A 21,754-nucleotide genomic window follows, 5' to 3' on the forward strand; every position below is an offset into this window, starting at 1 on the left:
TTATTGTAGTTGTGAAGCAGTGTAAAGATGTAAAAACAAAATCAGAGCTGTCCTGAATGTATACAGATGTTTTCATGTGAAGCAAACCTGGATAACAAACAGAAAAAGTGAATGTTTCTGATGTGTCTTTACGAACTGATGCTACAGAAAACCATAATAACAAATGTAACTGTGAACGAATTAAAACTACAGTGGTTCTAAGTAGTATTTTGGGTTGAATTAGTCAAATACAGATCACCACGGGGCTCATGTGGTGCCTTTTTTTGCACATTAAAGTGAGCGCTGCGCCTTTAACTGCACACTGGGCACCATGAACGTTGCTTCGCGAGATTTGCTTGGCGCCGCGACCTCATGTGAGACACCTCCTGCGTGAGCCAGTCCGACGTTACCTCTGCAGAGGAAAACGCGATGGAGCCCTGAAAATTGTTGTATTCTGTCTTTTATTTAATTTTTTGACTCTGGGGAAAAAACAAAATTCTTCGCGTGTGAAATACTTGCTTTATCTGCCTTTTATTCAGAGACGTAACAGGGCGGCGTAACGATGTGGATCCAGGTTCGTACTATAGACGGGAAGGAGACGCGAACCGTTGAGGATCTTTCTAGATTGACCAAAATTGAGTCTTTACGGTTGAAAATACAAGACATCTTCAATGTAGGCCCGCAACAGCAGCGCCTCTTCTACCGAGGGAAGCAGGTAAAGCTCATTTTATGTGTCACTCTGTCATGCAACAGTCAGTTTTAGACCTTCGGCGGGCTTATAGGTGCTGCTGGAGAGTGAGTGGTCCTCTGAAGAAGCCGTTTCGGACCCATGCGAGCTTCCTGTTTTGATAGGAATTCGCCAATAGTTCTTGCGCAAGATCCCGGAGGTACACTGTGTGCCATCCTTTGGGAAAACCTGGAAATATATATACTTTGCTCCTTTCTACGTTGTTTAGGGAGAGCTGCGTGCAACAAATGCCCCACCTCCGTAGACATGTTTGTTTACATTGCTGCGAGAGAGAGAGAGAAAGGAGAACGGCACCCTCTGTTTCCACATGTAGAGCAAAGTAGTGCGATGTAAACACACACACAGACGCTGAATTAACGCCAGCTCCGTTTACACCTGTGCGTCAGCGCGTCCTCTCACTTCTGCTTTGTAACGTGGTGTCACTATAGATCTCATGAGGTCTGGTTGTGATTGTGTTTATGATCATTTGAGAGAGGGTAGAGGAGCCTCGCAGCTACACGTGCTCTGACATCTAAAGGCAAGTGTAGCTGTGTTTACACCCTGGCGTCACCGCTTTACGCACACTGTACGGGGAGGTCAGACAGGACTGCATACTGTAAGGCTGCCTGGCTCTCCTCTCATGGCGATAATAGTTTAACTGTTATATCCATTTATTCATAGATTTGTGTGTGGCATATTCAGGACTCAGATTCTGATCTCTTCATTTCCATTCACATTGAGCATGAACATATTAACCATTGTTAATATCTGTGTAGATTCTGGCCCATCTGTTAGTTGTTATTTCAAATAATTATTGCATATTAAGACAATATAAGTTTTCCTGTGTAAATCATTATTACTTAAATGAAGATTTTCTATATACCATGAGATGTTAAATATGTAAGAACAAAGACGTTAGAATGTACCTGATGAATAGAAAAATCATGTAAACCAGTATTTATTTTGACAACATATACCATCCTGGCCTTTTATGATATTGGATTATATTGCTGTAATATATAATGTATGAATCAGACGTTAGTCGTAAACAATACAACAATAAATGGTCTTTACAGCTGGTTATATAGAGAAATCATTCTCCAATGTCAGCTGATATTGTTTGTACATCTTCACATATTGACAATCTATAGCTTACCTTGGTAGTAAAGGAAACATATTTGACAAGCATGATGTTAGTGGCAAGGATGGAGCCATTGTTTATTTACTCCCCATTAGTGTTTTGTCCATTCATTCACTACTGTGCTATTCACGGAGAATACAGTGCTTAATTCACTGGTCTGCGGTGTACGGGTGAAATATTGTATATTACACGCTCCTTTTACAGTGGACAAAACATTTTTAATGTCTTTATTTTCTGTCAGAAAGGGTAAAGTCTGCATTTACTCCCTGATCAAATGACTCTGAAGTAGTCAGGGCTCCAGCTATCTATTGGTAATGGGACACATATTATATGCAGACTTATTTTTATGTAAAATCATGTATTATTGTAAACAGTGCACAACAGAATCAAAACATCAGATATTGAGCCACATGCACCAGTAAAAAACATAAATTTAGAATTTTAGCATATCATTGCAAGGCTAGTATTAACACAGCATAACACAGACAGGGAGATAAGCCCGCAGGAATCAAGCACCCCTCATCGTATGTTGATCTTAGTTTGTTTATGTTCAGGCATACATTCTTTCATGCATATGTGTCAGCCTTTATTGTAGGTCAATAAATGGGAAAAAATGTGTTTTCAGTGTTTTCACTTTGCAACGTGGTTTCATGTTGTAACTGCGTGATAATAGGCGGTGGACTGTGGAATCGCCTCAAGGGGTTAGTTTTTGTCTCTGTCTGTTGTCTACTGCATTCCATTGAGAGAAACATGTGTGGTCAAAGTAAGAGAAGTTTAATGACAAGGTTGTGTGGATGGAAAGTATTTATAGATATGTTTGTGGAGTGGTGGTTTGACACCCTCTGCACCTGTACCGTATTCTATCAGTGATTTAATTTCCAGTGTGTTGAGCACTTTTCCTAAAATCAGCAAAATCTTTTCGGCACCACGATGACAAACACACAAAGCAAGATTGCTGCTCTTTACGGGAACAAATTTAATTAGTTGTAAATGGATTGTAGTTTGCTTCTTTTACTGGTCAGCGGAGTGTCGTAGCGAAGGCTAGGCCTGTGTAATAAATCCTGTTCTTCCTTTAGTCCTAGTGGAAAATAAGTGGGGAGTGTTGATTGGGGGTGTTAGGAATAAAACCCAAAATATCAGCTGTTAATCACTCAAGTGCTTTTATTCCTGCAGGAAGGAGCAGTCACACACAGACAGTAGCCTCTGTAGGAGTGCTCAAGGTCTTTTCAGAGAAACTCCCTTTTTATACCCTCTATTATCTAACAGACACAGCTTCTCAGAATACACACATCTTAGAATAGGTACAAGCATAATTATATATGACAGTAACATATCATGTATGAGATCATAGGAGTAGCATCACATATATTTCCATAGTAAGACATATGGATAGACTGTCTCCACAAAGTCCAGCAGGCCATGCTGCTGACACAGGTTAGGTTGTTTCCAGAATTCTTCCAACAGGGGGATTTCCATGTGTTAAGTAACGCATGGAATGAGCCAGTGACATGCAGCGTACACTAGCTAGTGCCCCTACATGCACAGTGGTGCCTGCGCTCTGTTAGGATTTAGTCTTGTAGCAGAGCAACTCAGTCTGATTCTCTTTTCAAAATGGCGTCTTGTTTTTCCCTCCAGCTCAGTGCTCACGCTGCCTTACGAGTTCAAAGTCATGCTTGCCCTTCAGTCGGAGGGGTGTTGGAGCCAGAAGCCACACAACTTTGCCTCAGTGTGTTTTTCAGTTTTGTCCAAGCACTCCTTTTGGTGTCTCTGTTTCACTTTGAACGTCTCTTGAACGTCACTCACATCCGCATGCGGGCTCTCACACACCTTCCACTGGCCATGCGGCCTTTCTGCTCTGCGCCCACAGTCATTTTTGCACTAGGGTTTACATTTACCAATTTCACAAAAAGCCTGTTTTTGTTAAGTGGTTTAAAGCTCGGTTTGTGCTGCATCTGTGTCTCAATGCTGCAGTTCACTTGCATTTTTCTCCACTGATGCAGCACCACGTTTAAATAGTTGGCCTGTTTGCTGCTATTGTTCGGCTGTAGTTATTGGACGGCCCGCTTTCAAACAGACAGTTGTGACCTAGATATCCGTACATTTTGATTATACATGGATTTATGTAGTGACTCTTCGATTGAGGGATTTTTTCTTTGGGTATTGCTAAGCTGTAGAATGTCAGAGAATTTGAAGTGGAGTGGAGTTGGCTGCAGCCATGCATGTGCACAGTCACACCCTTATTTGAAAAGATAAGATAGGCTGGACAAAGAGGAAAGACAAAGAAAGGCCAGACTACAACTGCTGGTTTTCACTCCCACGTGATTTCAGTTTTGACACCCCTTCTCATAGTAGTAATTTTAGATTGCCTAGTGATCAATTGTGAATACTGAGCTCAGATTAACAGAGGCACCTTAAAGGGACTAGAAGCGTTGTCTAACTACCAATTGTGAAACTCAACCATCACTCTATTGCTAGCTAAATAAATATCTTAGCAATTGACTACCGGTAGTTGTAATTAGATTGCAATTTTGTAATGCTTTCTGACAATAATTAAATTGAATGCTTGCAAACATTTTCATTTCCAATAAATATAGAAACAAATGAGCAAATGCAAAAACCCTCACAAAGACCGACTAACATATCTTTTGTCTATTCAATAGTTGTGTTTTTCAGCTGCAGGTAGTGATTGGAAGTGTTCTTTTGCAATGCACCACTCGCACGCGTCTGTGGTCCTTTGCGATCTCAGTGGCAAATTCCATTTTGTTGTTTACAAACCCTAGCTAGCCCCTTTCGCGAGGTACAGTCTCTAAGAAGTGTGTGAATAACAAAACAAACTGTGCCGTGTGTAAGGTACGGTTGCGGAATAGCACCGCATCAGTGAAGGTAGTCTCAGTGCTTAATCAGTGGCTGTGTGTAAGGAGGAGTCAGTTGCCTTTTTTACTGTGATTATATAAAAATAAAAAAACCTATGCAGGAATTACACTTCTTGTGTAATGACAGTAAAAGCACTATTCATATACCCTCAAAATAAATCATTTAGTGATGGCTTTTTGCTGTGGCAACATGTACAACCAGCTGGTGTACTGTACGTTACATTTGAGAAAAAAACTACTTTTTAGAAAAAGCTGAAAATACAAGCAAAAACATCTCACCTTCCCAGGTAATTTTTGCTGGAAAGCTGAGCATTGACTGTGAGCTAAATGAGGGATAAAAGATGGAAGCTCGGAGATGGCATGCATGCAGACACACCCTATGTCATTGTTTTTGGTAATATGACCTATTTTGCTCAACTCCGTGCCAACACAGACTGTGGGCGGGGACTTGTGCAGGAGTAAGGGGGTTTCGGGCGGCCTGCCTGAGCAAAAAAGGCTAATTTCTGCTTTGTTATAAAAATCTCCCTGTGAAATAGTTTCACACTTTAAACATGGTTTTTAGGACAATGTGTACATGCTGCACCTTGATTCGACATCTTTATGCAGACACAAAGAAGGTTGCCTTGCTGCGTCAGTGTAAGAATGTTATCCTCATTAAGAGCCTTACAGTAATAAAGCACAATATACAGTGATGCAACATCATTGCCAAATCCCTACTTATTTTCTTTCATGATAGGTATTAAACAGCAACATAATCAGATTTATTGCATTACAGGAGATGTCTGTTATGAGCCTAGATTTTTTGCTATGTTTGTATAGAGAGCCACAGGTCTTTGTCACGTCTTTGTTCGATGTTCTTTCTTCTATTGTCTTTGGTGGTTGCTATGATAAGACATTTGAAAGAGCTGTTCACAACAGAGAAATTACCCTTGTGTGTAGATATTCCACTCAACAATGCCCTACATTTACACAGACAGTATTTTTTTGACTCATATTTGTTTGAGTCAAGTGTCGCTGGTAAAGCTTTGTTATGATGTGTGCTCAGGACTGAAGCCTCCCCCTGGAACGATGAACCAACATTTGACCGAGTCACATAATGAAGACACGAGGCAGTCTGTTTTAGATTATGCTGTGTTCATCCTGGGTGAGAAAATGTCACGTCCTCAATCAACATGACAAACGATGTAGTTTTCTCTGAATATGTAAAGCTGGTTTCCTAATATTTTCCTGTTCAGTTGGTGGCTCTTTTGTTTCGAGGATTATTCAGCTGAGTATGAGTGAATGCAGCGAGAGGCTGGCTGATCACACCGATGGAAATGAAGTCGCTATGGGAAGCTGTTATAAACAGCTCGGATATCATTTATGTGTTTGGTGCAGTGCACTTCTACTGTATGTTGTACTCTCCGTCCATCAAACCTCCACTGTCCACATTCATGACTGTTTGTTTACCTTTCCTTTCCCAATGAAAATAGCAGAAGACAGACACACACGGTGGTAGACAGTCAATTACCGAGACTAAATCAAAAACTGAGCTTCGGCAAGGTGGCAGACAAAGAAACGCTGAGATAGACAGACAGTTTGAGGTATACAACCACTGTACTGTATGGCAGTGTGTTTGCACCACCGCTCCTCTGATCTAAATTTCATGAGACTATTAAAAAGAGGGAGAGATGGGGAAATTGCGCTTGCTCCCTCTACTGCTCTTCTGCTACACCTCCAACCACTCTCCTCCTTGCAGTCAAATAACGAAGAAGAGAGAAGAGGAAGAACGCGACAGAGAGTGGCGGCCATGCTTGTCTGCCCAGCACAATGGGCTTGTGGGGTTGAGGGCTGAAATGAATAGCTGATGTCCGTAATCAGTTGGCATTAGCAGCCATACATTTTGCTCCTATTAGGCAGTAGCATTACAGTACACTTAACAATAGATGGGCTGTAGTGGCGGAGTAAATATGGCTTTATAAATGGCCCTTGTTTTTTTTTAGGATGCACATATGCCGCACTGCCTAAAAGGGTCACACTGATCAGAGAGGTGGGTTTGTGTCGACAGCATTTGTATATATATGATTCAGAGTCATGAGGTGGGGGGTGAGGGGGTGGGTTCTCTTTTGGTTGTCATAGCAACCTAGTCATTTCTTTTCCCCCAGCTACATCTCCTATCACTTTAATTCATGCATTCATGTTTGTTGTTTTTTTTTTTCTTTTAGAAAATCCCTGTGGATACCATAGTGAGAGGAGCCACATATAGACATTTATTTCTATTGGACTGGATATGTAAACAATTACAAACATTGCATGAGTAGTGCCAAGTTACAGCTTCACAGCCGTAGGAGCTAATCTTTACTACTCACGTATAGCTACATGCATTCAATACCTATCCTTTAGTATATTTATATAGTATACTGTGTATATTTGTCTGATAGCATTCTATATATATATATATATATATATATATATATATATATATATATACATACATATACATATAATTGGTGTTTTTTACCTGACTAAATTCAAGAGATAATCACTGGATTCATAAATAGATAATTAAGTGAATGTGTTTAGTGACATTTTAATTTCTGTTTATTCAGATGGAAGATGGACAGACGCTGTTTGACTACAACGTGGGTCTCAATGATATTGTTCAGCTGCTGATTCGCTCACAAACGGACACTCCAGACAGCCCAGCTGCCAAAGACTCCTTGGGTGTTGCCTGTAGTTCAGCTCTACCACCTGACTCCAGGTCTGAAAGCCACCGGTCCCCAGCTCCCGTCTCTCCGGTTGCTATGGAAACATCCCCCAGTATAGACAATAAAAGCAACAGCACCATCACTACCAGCACTGTTAACGAAACCAAGCCGGATACCAGCGCAACCAGTAACTCAACCAGTACCAAAAATGGGTTCAAGTCCTCCAGTCCAGTGCAGGATTCCCAGCCACCCACATCCAGCAAGAACACACTAATTGACCCAGGAATTGGTTTTTATAAGGTGAGGACAGCAGTGTAAATACTTTGTGTAGAACTGGCTGTTCTAGCTCTTCTTAGCTAAATTACAGAGCATCTAATACCCTGCAAGGAAATCACTGCCAGAGATTCTTGTTCAGGACATCTTATTTATATGGAGCATGGCAAATCAAATTACAGACAGACTGCAAAGCAACTCCGCTGGAAATTTTTTACCCTTCAATTCTCACTCTTCTGTCGAACGTTCTGATACCACGTATGCTTCTAATTTACAGGCATGGTGCTCACTTTGCCAGGAAGGCACATGCCAAACCACACATAAGAAACAACCGTGACACTGACCAACTTACACATTATAAATAGGCTGCATTCAGAGCCTGTGTGTGTGGTGAGTCATTGCACTTTGCAGGCAGGCTGCTAACCTACACGTCTGAGAATTCTGTGTGGGACTTGACTTTTTTTGTGCTTGCAGTCCAGCCTGGAGGAAGATCAATAATCAAGTACATGAGTTGGAGACTATGCGTCTTCAATGGATAACAAAGTCACATGCTTTTGCAGACTTTAAAGGGATAGTGCAACCCAAATTTAAATATCTCTAGCTGGTTGTAATTTGGTAGAAAACAGCTCCTTGCAGAACATGAGTCATGATTGATCGATTGAGAGGCAAGCCACAGCTGTTTTCCTTTTTACATAAATTGTAATGAAGTGAAGGAAGAATTATCTGCAGCTGATATATCTTAAACCATCCAGATGGATTCCTTACACCGCAGGCCACAGGAAAAACATTTTGTTTTGGGGGTGATCTGTGCCTTTAAGCATTCACTGCAGACTCAGTATTCACAAAGCAACACTAGAGACGTGGGCGGGATTGATTTCAACATTACTCTAGTATTTAATCCATTCAGTTCCTGTTCCAGGATAATGTTAGTTCATTTAATAAATCATTTCTCAGAGACTTTAAACTCAAAACCAGTTCTCAGTATGTAGTAATACTCAGTACACACATAACAATGGCAAAAGTTGACTGTGATATTCTCTTAGTTGTCTTCATACTGCGCCACTGTAAGAACATCACAAATCAACGACAAATCGTAACAACAAATTTGTCATTGTGTCTCCTCAGATTCACGAGCTGGTGGACTGCAGAGACGTCAGCATCGGTGCCTGGTTTGAGGCCTGCATCGAAAACGTGACACTCCCTCCCAAAGAACAGATAACGCCCACCAAGGGCAAGGTGGGCCGGCCCTCAAAAAGGACTAATGGAAAGCTGGAGGCTGAGCTGGGACAGGCCTACAGCCAGGGTCAAACCACAGACAGTAACAGGAATAATGTTGTGTTAAACTCGGAGAGTAATGGAGCCTCCACCTCTCAGACAGACTCTACAGCAGCAACAGAGAGCAAGGAGAGAGAAGAGGATGTAATTTACCACATTAAATATGAAGAGTAAGTAGTATCTCATCATGCCAGGGAAGGTTGCTGCTGCAACTTAACACATTATCTGCACAGTGTCATTGCGGCATGAAAAATCTAGAAAAAAAAAATACATAGTGAGAATCAGAATTGGCACCGCTGCAGTGTGTGAATGCCTGCCTTCTTGCTAGATATGCGTATGTTAAAAAATTATTTGTCCAAATATAAGTGCGTATGTGTGTATGCAGTACACACACACACACACAAATATTAGTGACTTTGGGCATCAATAACAGACAAACAAAAAAGCCTGTTTTCTCCTGACAGTCCAGGGGATGGAAAAAGAGGGCTTGGGTTGTTGATGCTACAATTTGGACTCTATCTCCTGCGTTCCCCTTTTTCCAGCAAATTCATTCAGAAGCAGAGGTTTCCATGGTAACTCATGAGTTCTCGGGAGCATTACTTCTTCGCTTGCCTCCTTCGGCTTTGTCTGTAATTGCTGTGAACATGCCACCGGTGAGACATAGCCTCCTCACTGCGTCTGCCGTGCAGTGTGCATGTGTGTTTCTGTCGAGGGATGTTAACATGAAATGTTATCAAGGTGTGTTGAGCAGTCGGTGTGCGATTTCTTTTATGTAGACTTAATTCCCAATCGATATTCCCCAGTCTTCCAAATCCCTGCTTTTCTGGTTTGATTTGTTTTATCGCTTGCAGTGAGACAGGAGTACTCCTGCAGGGGCAATCTAGTAATCCACAGTATTTTGTGCACCCTTTTTTTATTGCAATATATAAACTACATTTATTTGTTTGTTTACTTACGTTGTTGCTTTAGTCATGTTCCTCCTATTTTACTGTTACAGATCAGAGAGGGAGAGAAGGGGTGAATTGAAAGACAAACAAAGGTTTAAAACTAGAATGTTGCGGTGATGTGTGATTTGTGTATTCACCAGCTGAGCCAAGAATCCAAGCCAGTTGGTGTGCTCCCCCCGAAAAGCCACAAGCAGAAGATCTGAATTGTCAGCTTCTAGTGTGTCTAATATACTCTTCTGCCTCCTAAACGCACGGTGTTCATCTCTGTCCTGAGCACCATTCCAGGTTTCTTCCATCATTTTGTTTGCCAGAGAAAATTGGAGGGTAGGTAAGATTGCTCTGCCTTCCCACGCACTCTCTCACATGCACGCACATACACACATACACACAGCCCTTTAAACACCTGCCTGCCGAGCCTAAGAAAGACAACCAGCCCTACAGTATAACCGCCCTGCTTTTGCATTGAACGTGGTGGTGTTTCTGCAGAATATAACGAGCCACAAAAATCAAAAGTGGAGCGATACGTTGGGAGATTTTCCTCTCGGCTGCTCGAGAAAACTGAGGTGCCGTGTGTCTGTGATTAATGTGTGTGTGTGCGTTGATTAGATTATTATATACAAATTTAGATTGCCATTACATCATTTTCTGCTGATGTATTAACTTCATTGATATCAGCATCTGGTTGGTTGAACTTAGCCCAAATGATTGACAGACATGCATCCAATCCAAGTAAACATAATCTGGTTCACCGTGCATATTCATGGAGATGTCTGTTTACATTACACATTGCCAGGTTATAAGTAGCCAGCAGCATTATCTGCCTTCTTCTCGGAAATCTCAGTGGATGACATTTTTACATGTCAGTTTTTTTGGTAGAATGTGTATTGGCTGAATTCTGTGTAGCTGCTTTAGTTTCAAGGTCCTGTTGTTTCGCCTCATGGCTCACCCTCTCGTTGTAATGGCTTACAGGAGCACTTGAGTATAACAGAGCCTTGTTAAATGTCATTAAACGCTCCTACTTTTTCATCGTTAATGAGACAACTCTGGAGCTTTACACCTCATCCGAGAAAAGTGTTTGTAATCATGTCTAATATTAAAATGTGAACCCTAATAGTAGTATTTTGGGAGTATTTTTGCTAAATCAAAAGCTTAAACACATCTAAAATAGGCTCTGTCCTCTAATTAACTTGGATCCGCATATACAGTGGAAGAGATAGTACAAGAATTTAAAGCAGTGGCAGCTGGCCTGCTGTTATCTGAGCGTGTCTGAGAGTTTTATCTGCAGTAATTTCTCATTAAGTTGCAATGAAATACAGAGGAAAGCAGTCTCCAATAATGTGTCCTTATTCCACAGAGAGCAAGCCTGTCACCAGAATACTACATGGTATGTGCAGTTGTTTGGGTTTGAGCACCACATGGGCAGGTTGAGGTTCATATTTGCTGTGACTGAAATCTTTCCGGTGGACATCTTACATTTTAAGTAGACAATGAATGATCCCATTTAGCTTCTTCTGTTGCAGTGTGCTTTGAGCACAGCAGAACACAGCTATTGTTTGTAGTTCTAACTACGACACAAGTCAATATGTGTACTCTCAGATCCTTCCCTCTGAAGGGTTTATCTGCAACAATATTTATCTCTCAGTCAGACTGGTGTTTGGATGTTTTATTAAGTCGGACGCTACAAAAATCTGAATCTTGGTGTGTGCCAAACAAGTGCAAACAAGCTCCGAACACAGTCTCTTGTGGTTTGACTGATATATGAACACAGTATGGACCGAAGACATCTAAATGAGCAGGATGTGGTGTCACAAAAGGCAAGCCTAAAAAAATCATGTGACGTGACAGCATGCCAAAACAAAGGGGATAGAGCTCTATATTAACTTTTGGTGCAACAAGCTTTCAGCCCAGGCTCCATGTAATTTTGTTATTTCATGTTTAGTGTTTTGGCATCTCTCTCTCGCTCTCCATCTGTTCGTCTAAGGTTACAAAGTCTCGCTTTAGCATCTTAAAACTCTTTCGAATGGTTTCAGGGACGTTTACATTTTGGTGTGCTTCCCCACACCACACCACACACACATACACACAGTTGGAATGCACTTAAAAGCAACATCCACAGAGAGCAGCCTCCACCCATTAACCATGGGCAGTAGCATTGAGTGCGGATGTTTCTGCTGAATCTCTGCCAAAATGTTTGGCAGCTGTTGTCGATGCCAAAAACGGCCCAACACATAATACAGACCAGTTTTCTGTTCTTTTGGTTACTGCGTGAACAGAAACGCTTTTTCCGCGGGTTGTATACGTGATTAGAAGGCATTTTGTTTGCAGTTGTAGACTGGCCAAATCTGAATGGAAGCAATTGTTTTTGGATTAGTTTGTAATTGCACAATGTGGGTCAGTGAACAGCCGAAGAAACTTACGGTCAGACTGTCCACATGTGCCAGAAAAGTAATATGAGCGATATCTATGTATCATTATGACTGTGATGTGTATAATTAAAACAAAAACAGGTTTCTTATGTGTCACGCTGCAGGTTCATAGCCTCCCTCATGTTTCCCCAGCAAGTTAAATGTAGCACATTCATTATTTGATTCTGCTGCCTTTAAAAGAAGTGCGTTATATTCTACTGCTGCAGTCACTGTAGGTCAGAGTGTAAGTAACTGCTGTAGCCTGATGTTTGATGGTCTGTAGCAGGTCAGAGAGGCAGAGCTTATGGGGTCTTAAGCTCGGGTACTTGTGCTTCCCTTGTGTCGCTCCCTGTTCGCCTTCTGTTCATGCCGAGACCTATTGTGCTCCACAGTTGATATTCCTCTCCTGTGTGTGTGAGTGTGTGCATATACATGTGCATGTTGGCGTTGTCTGTGTGTGTTTTTGTGTTGCTTGCATTCACCCACCCCCTAACTCTTCCCAAAACCACAGTAATCCCCTGGGCCTAAAAAAGGAAATCCCTGCACTGTGCCCTGGCCTCCTCTTCCTGGGAGTGCACTAATAGTTCTGCTACAGCTCATACGGTCTGTCTCTACTGTCAGTTTAAAATGGCATAAAAAACACAACTTGGACTTTTTCAATAAGCAAAAAGCCCACCTAAAATATTTCCAGGCTGTGTTGGTTCTGTGTCAGAACAGTCTCTCTCTCAGTTTTCCCACATACACTATACACTCTTACATTGCTCGCTGATGTGCACTGTTCTTCTATTCCCCGTTGACCTCCCACTGTGTAAGTGGACCTGGGTGTGTGGATTGTTGTGCAGTAAAGCAGTGCTAATGCATTGTTCCTCTTTAAGCATAGTTCCAGCCACTGGCAAACAGGCAAGGTGTTAATTTATTTCAGAGCCAGACCTCATACGTGGAGCTTTGTGATGATTGGCAGACAGAAAACCTGCACGGTTAACCTCTACATCCACTCCAGTTTTGCAAGACAAGAAGCTGTGTTCACACTTATTCTGATTGTCTTGTTTTGACTATGAAGGCTATGAATGTGGTAGTAGTTTATTATTAATGAAAATGTGATAAAGTAGTTGTTTGTCAAGCATTAGATGAAAAGATTGATACTGTAAAACTCACTTATTTGTTAAATTCATCTAGGAGAAGCATTCAATTTGCATGATGTGCTTTTATGAGGGTTATGTGTTTAGGCTGTTTCATAGCTTGGTGCAGAAATTCCTGGATTTTTATTAAAGGATGAAAAAAAAAAGACAAAAACAAAATGATGTCTGTTTTACATTGTAGATGTGTGATGTCATTTAGCCTAACCCTACCATGTATTTTCTTTGGCTGCTGGTCATCCTTAGCCGGCTCACCTTTACTCACCGGCAGTGGCAGTTCCCAGAAACTACACTCAGGATATGGTGACTCAGCCGTGATCAAACGACATTGGGAGTTTTCTTGTTGTCTTAAATGTCTGGTTTTTGTCAAGTGAGCATGAACAACATGATAAAGTTACCACAAAACCGAATGATTCATTCCCCCCACCTCACTCCCCACCCACCCTTTAAAACAACAGCTCCAGCGGGTGTCATGTAGAATTTTAAAGCAGGAAACTTTTAGTAATCCTTATGTCGAAATGAGTGAATGGGCTTTCACTCTATACTAGAAACCTTACTACTTTACTTCAGTCCTGAGTTTTAACTAAGCGATGAATTAAACCTAATCTCTTTTCTCTATTAGTTACCCAGAGAACGGCGTGGTGGATATCCCACCAGTGGATGTGCGGCCTCGTGCCAGGACCCTGCTGCGTTGGGACCAGCTCGAGGTGGGCATGAAGGTGATGGTTAACTACAACATGGAGACACCAGATGAGAGGGGATTCTGGTTCGACGCTGAGATTGTGACTCTCAATCAGACCACACGTACCAACAAGGAGCTCAAAGTCAATATCCTCCTAGGGTGAGGATCTTCCTTCCTAGGTGGGAGGGTGATGCGCTGGGTGTAAAGAGATGTAAGAGATTCTTTCTTCCTGTGTCTCTCACCCTTACTCTAGGGGTCCTGGAGATGTAATTGCAGATTGTAAAGTTCAGTTTCTGGATGAAATCTACCAGGTGGAGAAACCAGGAGCTCGTGCACTATCAGCTGCAGATGGACAGTTTAAACGTACAAGCAAACCTCTGACACATTCAAATACAAGTGGCTAATTAATAGCGGAAAACTATTCATGCATGTGCTTATTGCATAAAAGGATCCTTCTTGTTCTTGACTGCAGGGAAGAGTGGGCCTGAGTGCAAACACTGCAAGGCCGACCCTGACGCAGAGTGTCGATTCTGCTCCTGCTGTGTGTGTGGAGGGAAGCAGGATGCTCACATGCAGCTGCTGTGTGATGAGTGCAACATGGCGTTCCACATCTACTGCCTCAACCCACCACTGGCCCAGATCCCAGAGGACGAGGACTGGTAAGAGAGAGCGACCATAGCCCGACAATTAGCCACAGGATTGTGCGCTTTTACATCAGCGTTTTAAAGAGGTTGATTAATGGTGTGGGCTGAAACGCATTTACACAGTAATTAAGTGGTGACTGAGGTTATCAATCAATATGAAATGATGATATAATGCATTCACAGGTGGGAGTTCATCTAATGCAATGAATGTTTTCGCTACTATGAGATAAGCAAAAAGCATTAGATATAAGTATTAGAAATCTGAGTAGGACATATGTAGTGTTAATGTCACTGAAAACAATATTAGCAGGTCAGAAAAATTCAAGAAAGTGAATGTCAGTTGAGGATTTTCACTGCATTTTTGCAATTATGGCATTCGTATTTGCTATAAAGGCTCGAGTGAGATAGAAAGCTGGTGGGAGTCCTGGTTTGAGTACCGTATATTCAATCAGATTTTACCTAACATGACTTACCAGATGGTTTATTACACAGAACCATCTGTGAAGTCTTCTGTGGAAACAGTTTAGAAAAGCAGCATCCAGCATCTTTAAAAAAAAATACCCAGCAGGTGATTGGATGAGCCTTCTGTCAGTCCGAAGTTTTAAGTATGTAATTATATATTATGTAATTATTTTCCTTTCATTCTGCAGGTACTGTCCAACCTGTAAGAACGACACCAGTGAGGTTGTGAAGGCGGGCGAGAAGCTCAAAGCCAGCAAGAAGAAAGCCAAAATGCCTTCAGCGACAACTGAGAGTCAAAGAGACTGGGGAAAGGTGAGACATGCACACACAAAAACCTGAAGGACTGGCAGCTGCTCTTTCAGACTGAAAGTGAATTTAAGCCTGGGGGAAGGCCTGTGGTTTCTCTTCAGATTACCTTGAAGGAAGCAAAGGCTATATTGTGCCAAAGGTTTTTCCGTGCCAGTAATTTAGACAGGCCGTTTTTAAAAACTTCAGTCACTTTTGCTGAGCACATGTAGGCTGAAGTAGCCAGGACAGGAGACAGAGGATATATTTTCTATTTTCTCCAGTCAGGTTTACACTGTAACATTCGCTGCTGAATAAAATAAACAGATTACTGAGGTTTCTTGATTATTATGTGTCAGCATGTTTGAATTCCTCCTGGGGAAAACATTCATCAGATGTATCCACTTTAGACACAGTTTCTGTGTGTGTGCATGAGCAAATATTGTGGTATTCTTGGTGTATTTCATCCTAACCAAAAATTATATTTGCTTATAAATGGTCTTCAAACACTGAACTGAACCTACTTAAATGAAACGTTCAGTAAAATTATGGTCAAACATCAATCTGTAACTTACAGTTGTTATTACCTTTGGCACCATATGTTTGGTCAGACTGATTGATTCATTTGTCCTTTCATCATCCACATGTCATGCATGTTGTATCCAATTGACTTCCTACAAACTGCTTTGTTCTGCACCACATCTTTTATGTGTGTAGTGGAAATAATTGTCTGCCATGTTTTGCCTGATCAGATGACAATGTTTTTGTTTCATCCTTGCAAGTTTTTGAAGGTCTTCCAAACATTGCCTGAACACATCACAGAGTATTCTCAGTTTTTTTTTAATCCAGTCATTACTTACCATCTAGAAGTTTTCATTTGTATTAGTTCTCTCGTTAATCATGATATCCCTGAAGAGCGTCTGAGGCATCACTGAGTACAAGCCGTACTTGGCAAAAGCTATTATTATATTAGTCTAGCTACTAGGCAGAAAATGAGACGGAGGAAACATCTGACATATATTTAAATTTCTTTTCTTTTTCTTCCTTTCTTTAAAAAAAGCATCTGTTTTAGGCGCACAGCAAAATATTTTCCTCAAAATCTCCTCCGAGTCGTCTCATGGCAACACGTTTGAGATTCTGTGTGGCTTGTTTCCACGCTGGCCTCGCTCTCTTGCTGACGCTCTGCTCTACGGTGTAATGTGAACAATGCCATTAAGCATGACTTAGCCACTTTCCTGGAACTGCCAATGGAAAATAACTCCTTTCTTTACCAGAATGCTCCCTTTCTCTGTGGACTAATTGAAAACAGCCCAGCTTGTGTGTTTGGGCAGATATGAAGTCACACAGAGTTTTAACTTAGCTTTCATAATATGGCAGGTTTATAATCCTTAAAATAAAATATTACTACTAATACTACAATACTACAAAATAATACTACTACATATTATATACACTACAAACAAACACACTCACTTTTGCTTTCATTGGTAATAATTTGCATGTACGGTGTGTTACAGTGCTTTCCTTTCTTGATGTAATTGCAGGGTATGGCCTGTGTTGGGCGCACTAAAGAATGCACAATTGTTCCTTCAAACCACTATGGACCCATACCTGGGATTCCTGTTGGAACCACTTGGAAATTCAGAGTACAGGTGAGCTGTTTTTAAGGATGTATTTGTATATTATAGTCAAGAGACAAACGCTGAAATAATTAAGGAACCTATCTTTCTCTCTATGTTAACCTGTTCAGGTGAGTGAGGCAGGTGTTCACAGGCCACATGTCGGTGGTATCCACGGGCGCAGCAATGATGGCTCCTACTCACTGGTTCTGGCCGGGGGCTTTGAGGATGAAGTGGTGGGTTTTATGAAGTTTCTCATCACATGGAAAGTAATGCTCCTGCATGTTAACTGTGTTATAATGACTGTGACCTGTTAATAGGACCGGGGAGACGAGTTCACCTACACTGGGAGCGGGGGTCGTGACCTCTCAGGAAACAAACGTATCGGCGAGCACTCTTTTGACCAGACCCTGACCCACATGAACAGGCACGACAATTTAAATTCACCCAAGTTCAGCATCATCAAAATAGTGACTTATCACATGGTTGAATTTTAATACGTGTTCAGATGATCCGATATTTCAGAACCTTGTTTTTATTTCTTCCTTTTTTCATTAATAATCTATTAATGTGCATTTCACCTTTGTTGTCGCTGCTAAACCCTGCAGGGCATTGGCCTCATGCGGGTCAGGCCACTGGCCATGAACAGGCACCACAATTTAAATTCACCCAATTTCAGTATCATCAAAATAGTGACTTATCACATGGTGTTCAAATGATCCAATATTTCAGCTAAAGTCACAAAAGGGCAGCAGTGGCTCAGTGGTATAGCAGGGTTGTCCAATGCCTTGGGCAAGACACTTTACCCGCACTGCACCTTGCTGGTCATTGTATGACACTGCTTGGCAGCAGCCTTAAAAAACACTTTCCCTCTGGGATTATTAAAGTATCTAAAATGAAAAATAAAATAAAAAGTAAATCAGAACCTTAATACTTTGCGTTTCTCCTTTGTTGTCGCTGCTGAACCCTGCAGGGCATTGGCCTTAAACTGTGATGCACCCCTAAATGACAAAGACGGAGCAGAGTCCAAGAACTGGAGGGCAGGAAAACCAGTCAGGGTGGTGCGCAGCTCCAAAGGTCGACGTATCAGCAAATACGCTCCAGAGGAAGGAAACCGCTATGATGGTATTTACAAGGTACTGTTTAAACAAATGGATGAATGTAGGGAAACATGGTACCCACGCACAAGCCGCTTTCTGATACCGATTTAAGAATCTGATATCAGCCATAATTCAGACCTGCTTCTTGTGGTTGTTGCTGGCACATAGGTGGTAAAGTACTGGCCAGAGATTGGAAAGTGTGGGTATTTGGTGTGGAGGTACCTGCTAAGACGTGATGATCAGGAACCAGCACCATGGACACCTGAAGGGACGGACAGGATCAAAAAACTGGGTCTTTCTGTTCAGGTTAGACTGTGAGTCTACTTGCATGTTTCTGTTTGTAAACTGTGTCTCATGTATGCGTGTATTCATTATATTTTATTTTTTGATTGTCTATAGTACCCGCCAGGCTACTTGGCAGCCATGGCTAACAAAACAAAGAAGGAGGCTTGCGCTAGGCCTGGTCGTGGTGGCCGGAGCAAGCACTATCCTGGCAGAGGAAGGCCACGCAGACAGCGCAGGCCCAAGGAGAAAGAGGAGATCGATGAGGATGAAGAGGATGAGAATGTGGTGGCCAGTGTGGAAGAAGAGGCGCCACAAAGTAATGGAGAGCAGAAGACTACCAGAGATAGTGGTGGGTGCTTTTACAGATGAAGCTCAAAGCAAGTCAAACAAGGTGTTATAAGAAGAGCACAGGTGAGAACAGTGTGATCAGTGAAAGCACCAGGATGGTTTATTTTTTTCTCCCAGGAATACAAACAACACCGTGAATGCTTACTGTCATTGTCCTTCGCTCTTTAAGAGTAGCTGTTGCTGCTGTTTGAATCCTATTTGCATGGCTTTACTAGAGTCATCCCCAGTGGTGGAGCCTCCCTCTAAACGGATGAAGATTGAGGAGGCCTTTCAGCTGTCAGAGGAGCAGCGCCAGTTGATCCGAGAAGACACAGCCAACAAGAAACTCTGGGATGAAGCCATGGAAAACCTTAAAGAAGGGCCGGTATGAACAGACCATAAAGCATCTCACAGAGTATAGCGACACCACCATTTACTTTACCTGTATCAGTCGGCAAGACAGTATAATAATAATAATAATTTTCTGTTGTAGAATTTTCTGCGTAAGATGGAGCAGATCTTCATGTGTGTGTGCTGCCAGGAGCTGGCCTTCCAGCCCATCACCACCATCTGCTCACACAACGTTTGCAAGGTGTGTTGTGTGCATTTGATACATACATTAAATATATCACCACATAAAATCCTTGTCTGTGTGTCAATCTCTGCTGCTCCTTTTACTTTAGGCATGTCTCCAGCGGTCCTTCCGTGCACAGGTGTACACCTGCCCTGCCTGCCGTCACGACCTGGGCAAGGACTTCATCATGATCCAAAACAAGACGCTTCAGATGCTGCTTGACCAGTTCTTTCCCGGCTACAGCAAGGGCCGATGAGGTCAAAGTCACATTTAGAAGTAGGATAAACGCACACAAGGCATCCATTTTGTGCACCCTTGTATACCATCAGTACCTAGAGCTTCACTTTAAAAATGCATTGTGTGCACACATACCATACTTAACCCTTGGGCAAATGTATATTGCATATACAGCCATTTATGTGTACAATCATTCATACACAAAAAACCTCAGCAGGGACTGACCTCATCTGTTAAACTCGGACCGTCTCCATTAACATCACCAGCCTAAAATTTAAGAAAGAACATTTTTTAAAATGTCCCTCTCCCCCTATCACACAAGCGCACATGATAAGAAACGCACAAAAACAACCCCAGCTCCCACTCGCCATCTCAAGGTCATTTTTTTTTTTTTTTTTTTTTTGCCGTTTTCCCTCCCACTCCGTTGTCCACCGGTTCCATCAATTAACAAACAGCACGTTGTAAAGATTTCTCCCCAGCGGCAGAATGGTGAAATTTGCAGTTTGATTCCTGCCAACCTGTTTTCATTTTGTGTACCATGCTCGCAGTTTTAACACCAAATGCAGAGATAATCTGAGGTCCATCATGGCACTGGAATGATTTTATTAAAAAAAATAGTATTTACTCATATACACGAACACACACAGTACCTTATTCTGTTGAAGCACTTTATTACTGACATGTGCAGCAGTTTTAACAGGTTAATCAGGAGCATTGCTAGTATCCTGCTAGCTGCTCATGTCATTTGGAATAATGCCATTGATGCCATGCCTTGAGCTAATATGAATAGCAAATTCATCATCAGGGGTAACTGCCTGAATTGGCAGAGAACAGATATTGGCAACTGTGTCCAGTGTGTTTGGAGTAATGGTAGAATGAACCGGGGGGGGGGGGGGGGGATTTAATTAAAAAAAGAAAGAAATACTGTGAAATTTCTGATAAGGAATTTTCTAAAAAAAAAAAAATGAAATTGAATATACAGTATATTACTAACATTACTCTGTCTTCTTGTTTTGCTTCTTTTGCCAAGCAGTTTAAAATACATGTATAAGATGACACACTATTAAATCATAGGCACTTAATAATTCATGTACAGACATGTATAAATGATGACCCTAACATTTTAAGTCACACATTACATAAATATCCTGGTATTTGTAACAGAAAATTAGGATTTACCTGCCAGAAGTAAACACTAGATGAGCTGCATACATATTCCTTTCAGTGACATCTGAAAGGACACACTGTGGATAGTCCCTAGTGTTACCAAGCAACCACAATCAAGCAGGACCTCACACAAAGATGGTTAGCATATATTGTGCTCAGCAGATATTCATTGTCTATTGTTCTTCCCGTTAAACCCAGTATAACATTCACAGGAGAGCTATCCAGTGTGATCTACTCCGTTTTGGCCTGATGAGTAATTGCCCACACAGCTGTAGAGATGTGGGTTATTTGTCACATTACATCCAGAAAATTGAGGTGCATCTGTCTCCGTTTGCGGTGGTGGAGCCTGACGTAGATGAGCACCATTCATGCACCATAGGTGTGCTGCAGTCATGTACCAATGTTTCATTACTGTTGCCTGAATATGCTGTATTTAAATACAGAAAGAGATTTCTGGCTCTATAGGTTGGACACAGGATTTTAAATGATGTCAAGTGTAACCTGAATACAAAACAGAATTATTTGTTTCATGGCCCAAATTACAAATGTGTGCACAGTGGCAGCTTGGAACATTAACCCAAACAATTACCCTTGTACTTACACACATCGGTGTGGATTTCAAATGCAGCATACCAAAAGATTCACAGGTTTAACCCTTTAAGTTGAAGTCTTTCTTTTTTAAATGGTGCAAATTTTCACATAAATAGTTTTTTTAATGTCTACCTAATAATACTGATCTTGCCAATAATAATAATAATAATAATAGTCCTATGTGTCATTTTATTCCTAGAGTATTAGGGTATAACAGTATTAGGCTTGTGATGACCGGTCAGACAGAGGCCCCTTTTTACCTACTATTACAAGTGATCAAGAATCAATGTAATTGATTGTACTGCTGCAGAAGACACTAGTCTGTATAATATATTTTA

General features: G+C 41.5%; 1 protein-coding gene across 3 annotated transcripts; it reads left to right on the forward strand.

The window, feature by feature from the left end:
- The first annotated feature begins 326 nt into the window (after window positions 1-326).
- Window positions 327-20,544, forward strand: uhrf2 (ubiquitin like with PHD and ring finger domains 2). Of its 3 annotated transcripts, XM_028417744.1 has the most exons (16): window positions 542-694; window positions 7,309-7,707; window positions 8,806-9,125; window positions 14,066-14,284; window positions 14,379-14,488; window positions 14,598-14,784; window positions 15,420-15,543; window positions 17,061-17,168; window positions 17,267-17,371; window positions 17,456-17,562; window positions 18,109-18,271; window positions 18,404-18,541; window positions 18,635-18,869; window positions 19,084-19,232; window positions 19,341-19,439; window positions 19,531-20,544. In XM_028417744.1, the coding sequence occupies exons 1-16, from the start codon at window positions 542-544 to the stop codon at window positions 19,675-19,677; spliced, it is 2,763 nt and encodes a 920-aa protein (XP_028273545.1). In that variant the 3' UTR covers window positions 19,678-20,544. The 3 variants fall into 3 exon arrangements, 2 of the variants coding, with proteins under 2 accessions (XP_028273546.1, XP_028273545.1); XR_003671454.1 differs by lacking the exon at window positions 19,531-20,544 and having other exon boundaries at window positions 327-694; window positions 18,404-18,549; XM_028417745.1 differs by lacking the exons at window positions 19,084-19,232; window positions 19,341-19,439; window positions 19,531-20,544 and having other exon boundaries at window positions 327-694; window positions 18,404-18,549; window positions 18,635-19,075.
- The last annotated feature ends 1,210 nt before the right edge of the window (window positions 20,545-21,754 follow it).

Source organism: Parambassis ranga, chromosome 12 (assembly GCF_900634625.1).
Source record: "Parambassis ranga chromosome 12, fParRan2.1, whole genome shotgun sequence".
Taxonomy (NCBI): domain Eukaryota; kingdom Metazoa; phylum Chordata; class Actinopteri; family Ambassidae; genus Parambassis; species Parambassis ranga.

What these genes read in the sequence shown, in the direction of transcription:
- uhrf2 (XM_028417744.1), top strand. Translation starts at nt 542, where the DNA reads ATGTGGATCCAGGTTCGTACTATAGACGGGAAGGAGACGCGAACCGTT. An exon ending in TACCACATTAAATATGAAGA is followed by an intron (nt 9,126 to 14,065) that starts GTAAGTAGTATC and finishes TTTCTCTATTAG; the next exon opens with TTACCCAGAGAACGGCGTGG. An exon ending in ACCCTGACCCACATGAACAG is followed by an intron (nt 17,563 to 18,108) that starts GCACGACAATTT and finishes TGAACCCTGCAG; the next exon opens with GGCATTGGCCTTAAACTGTG.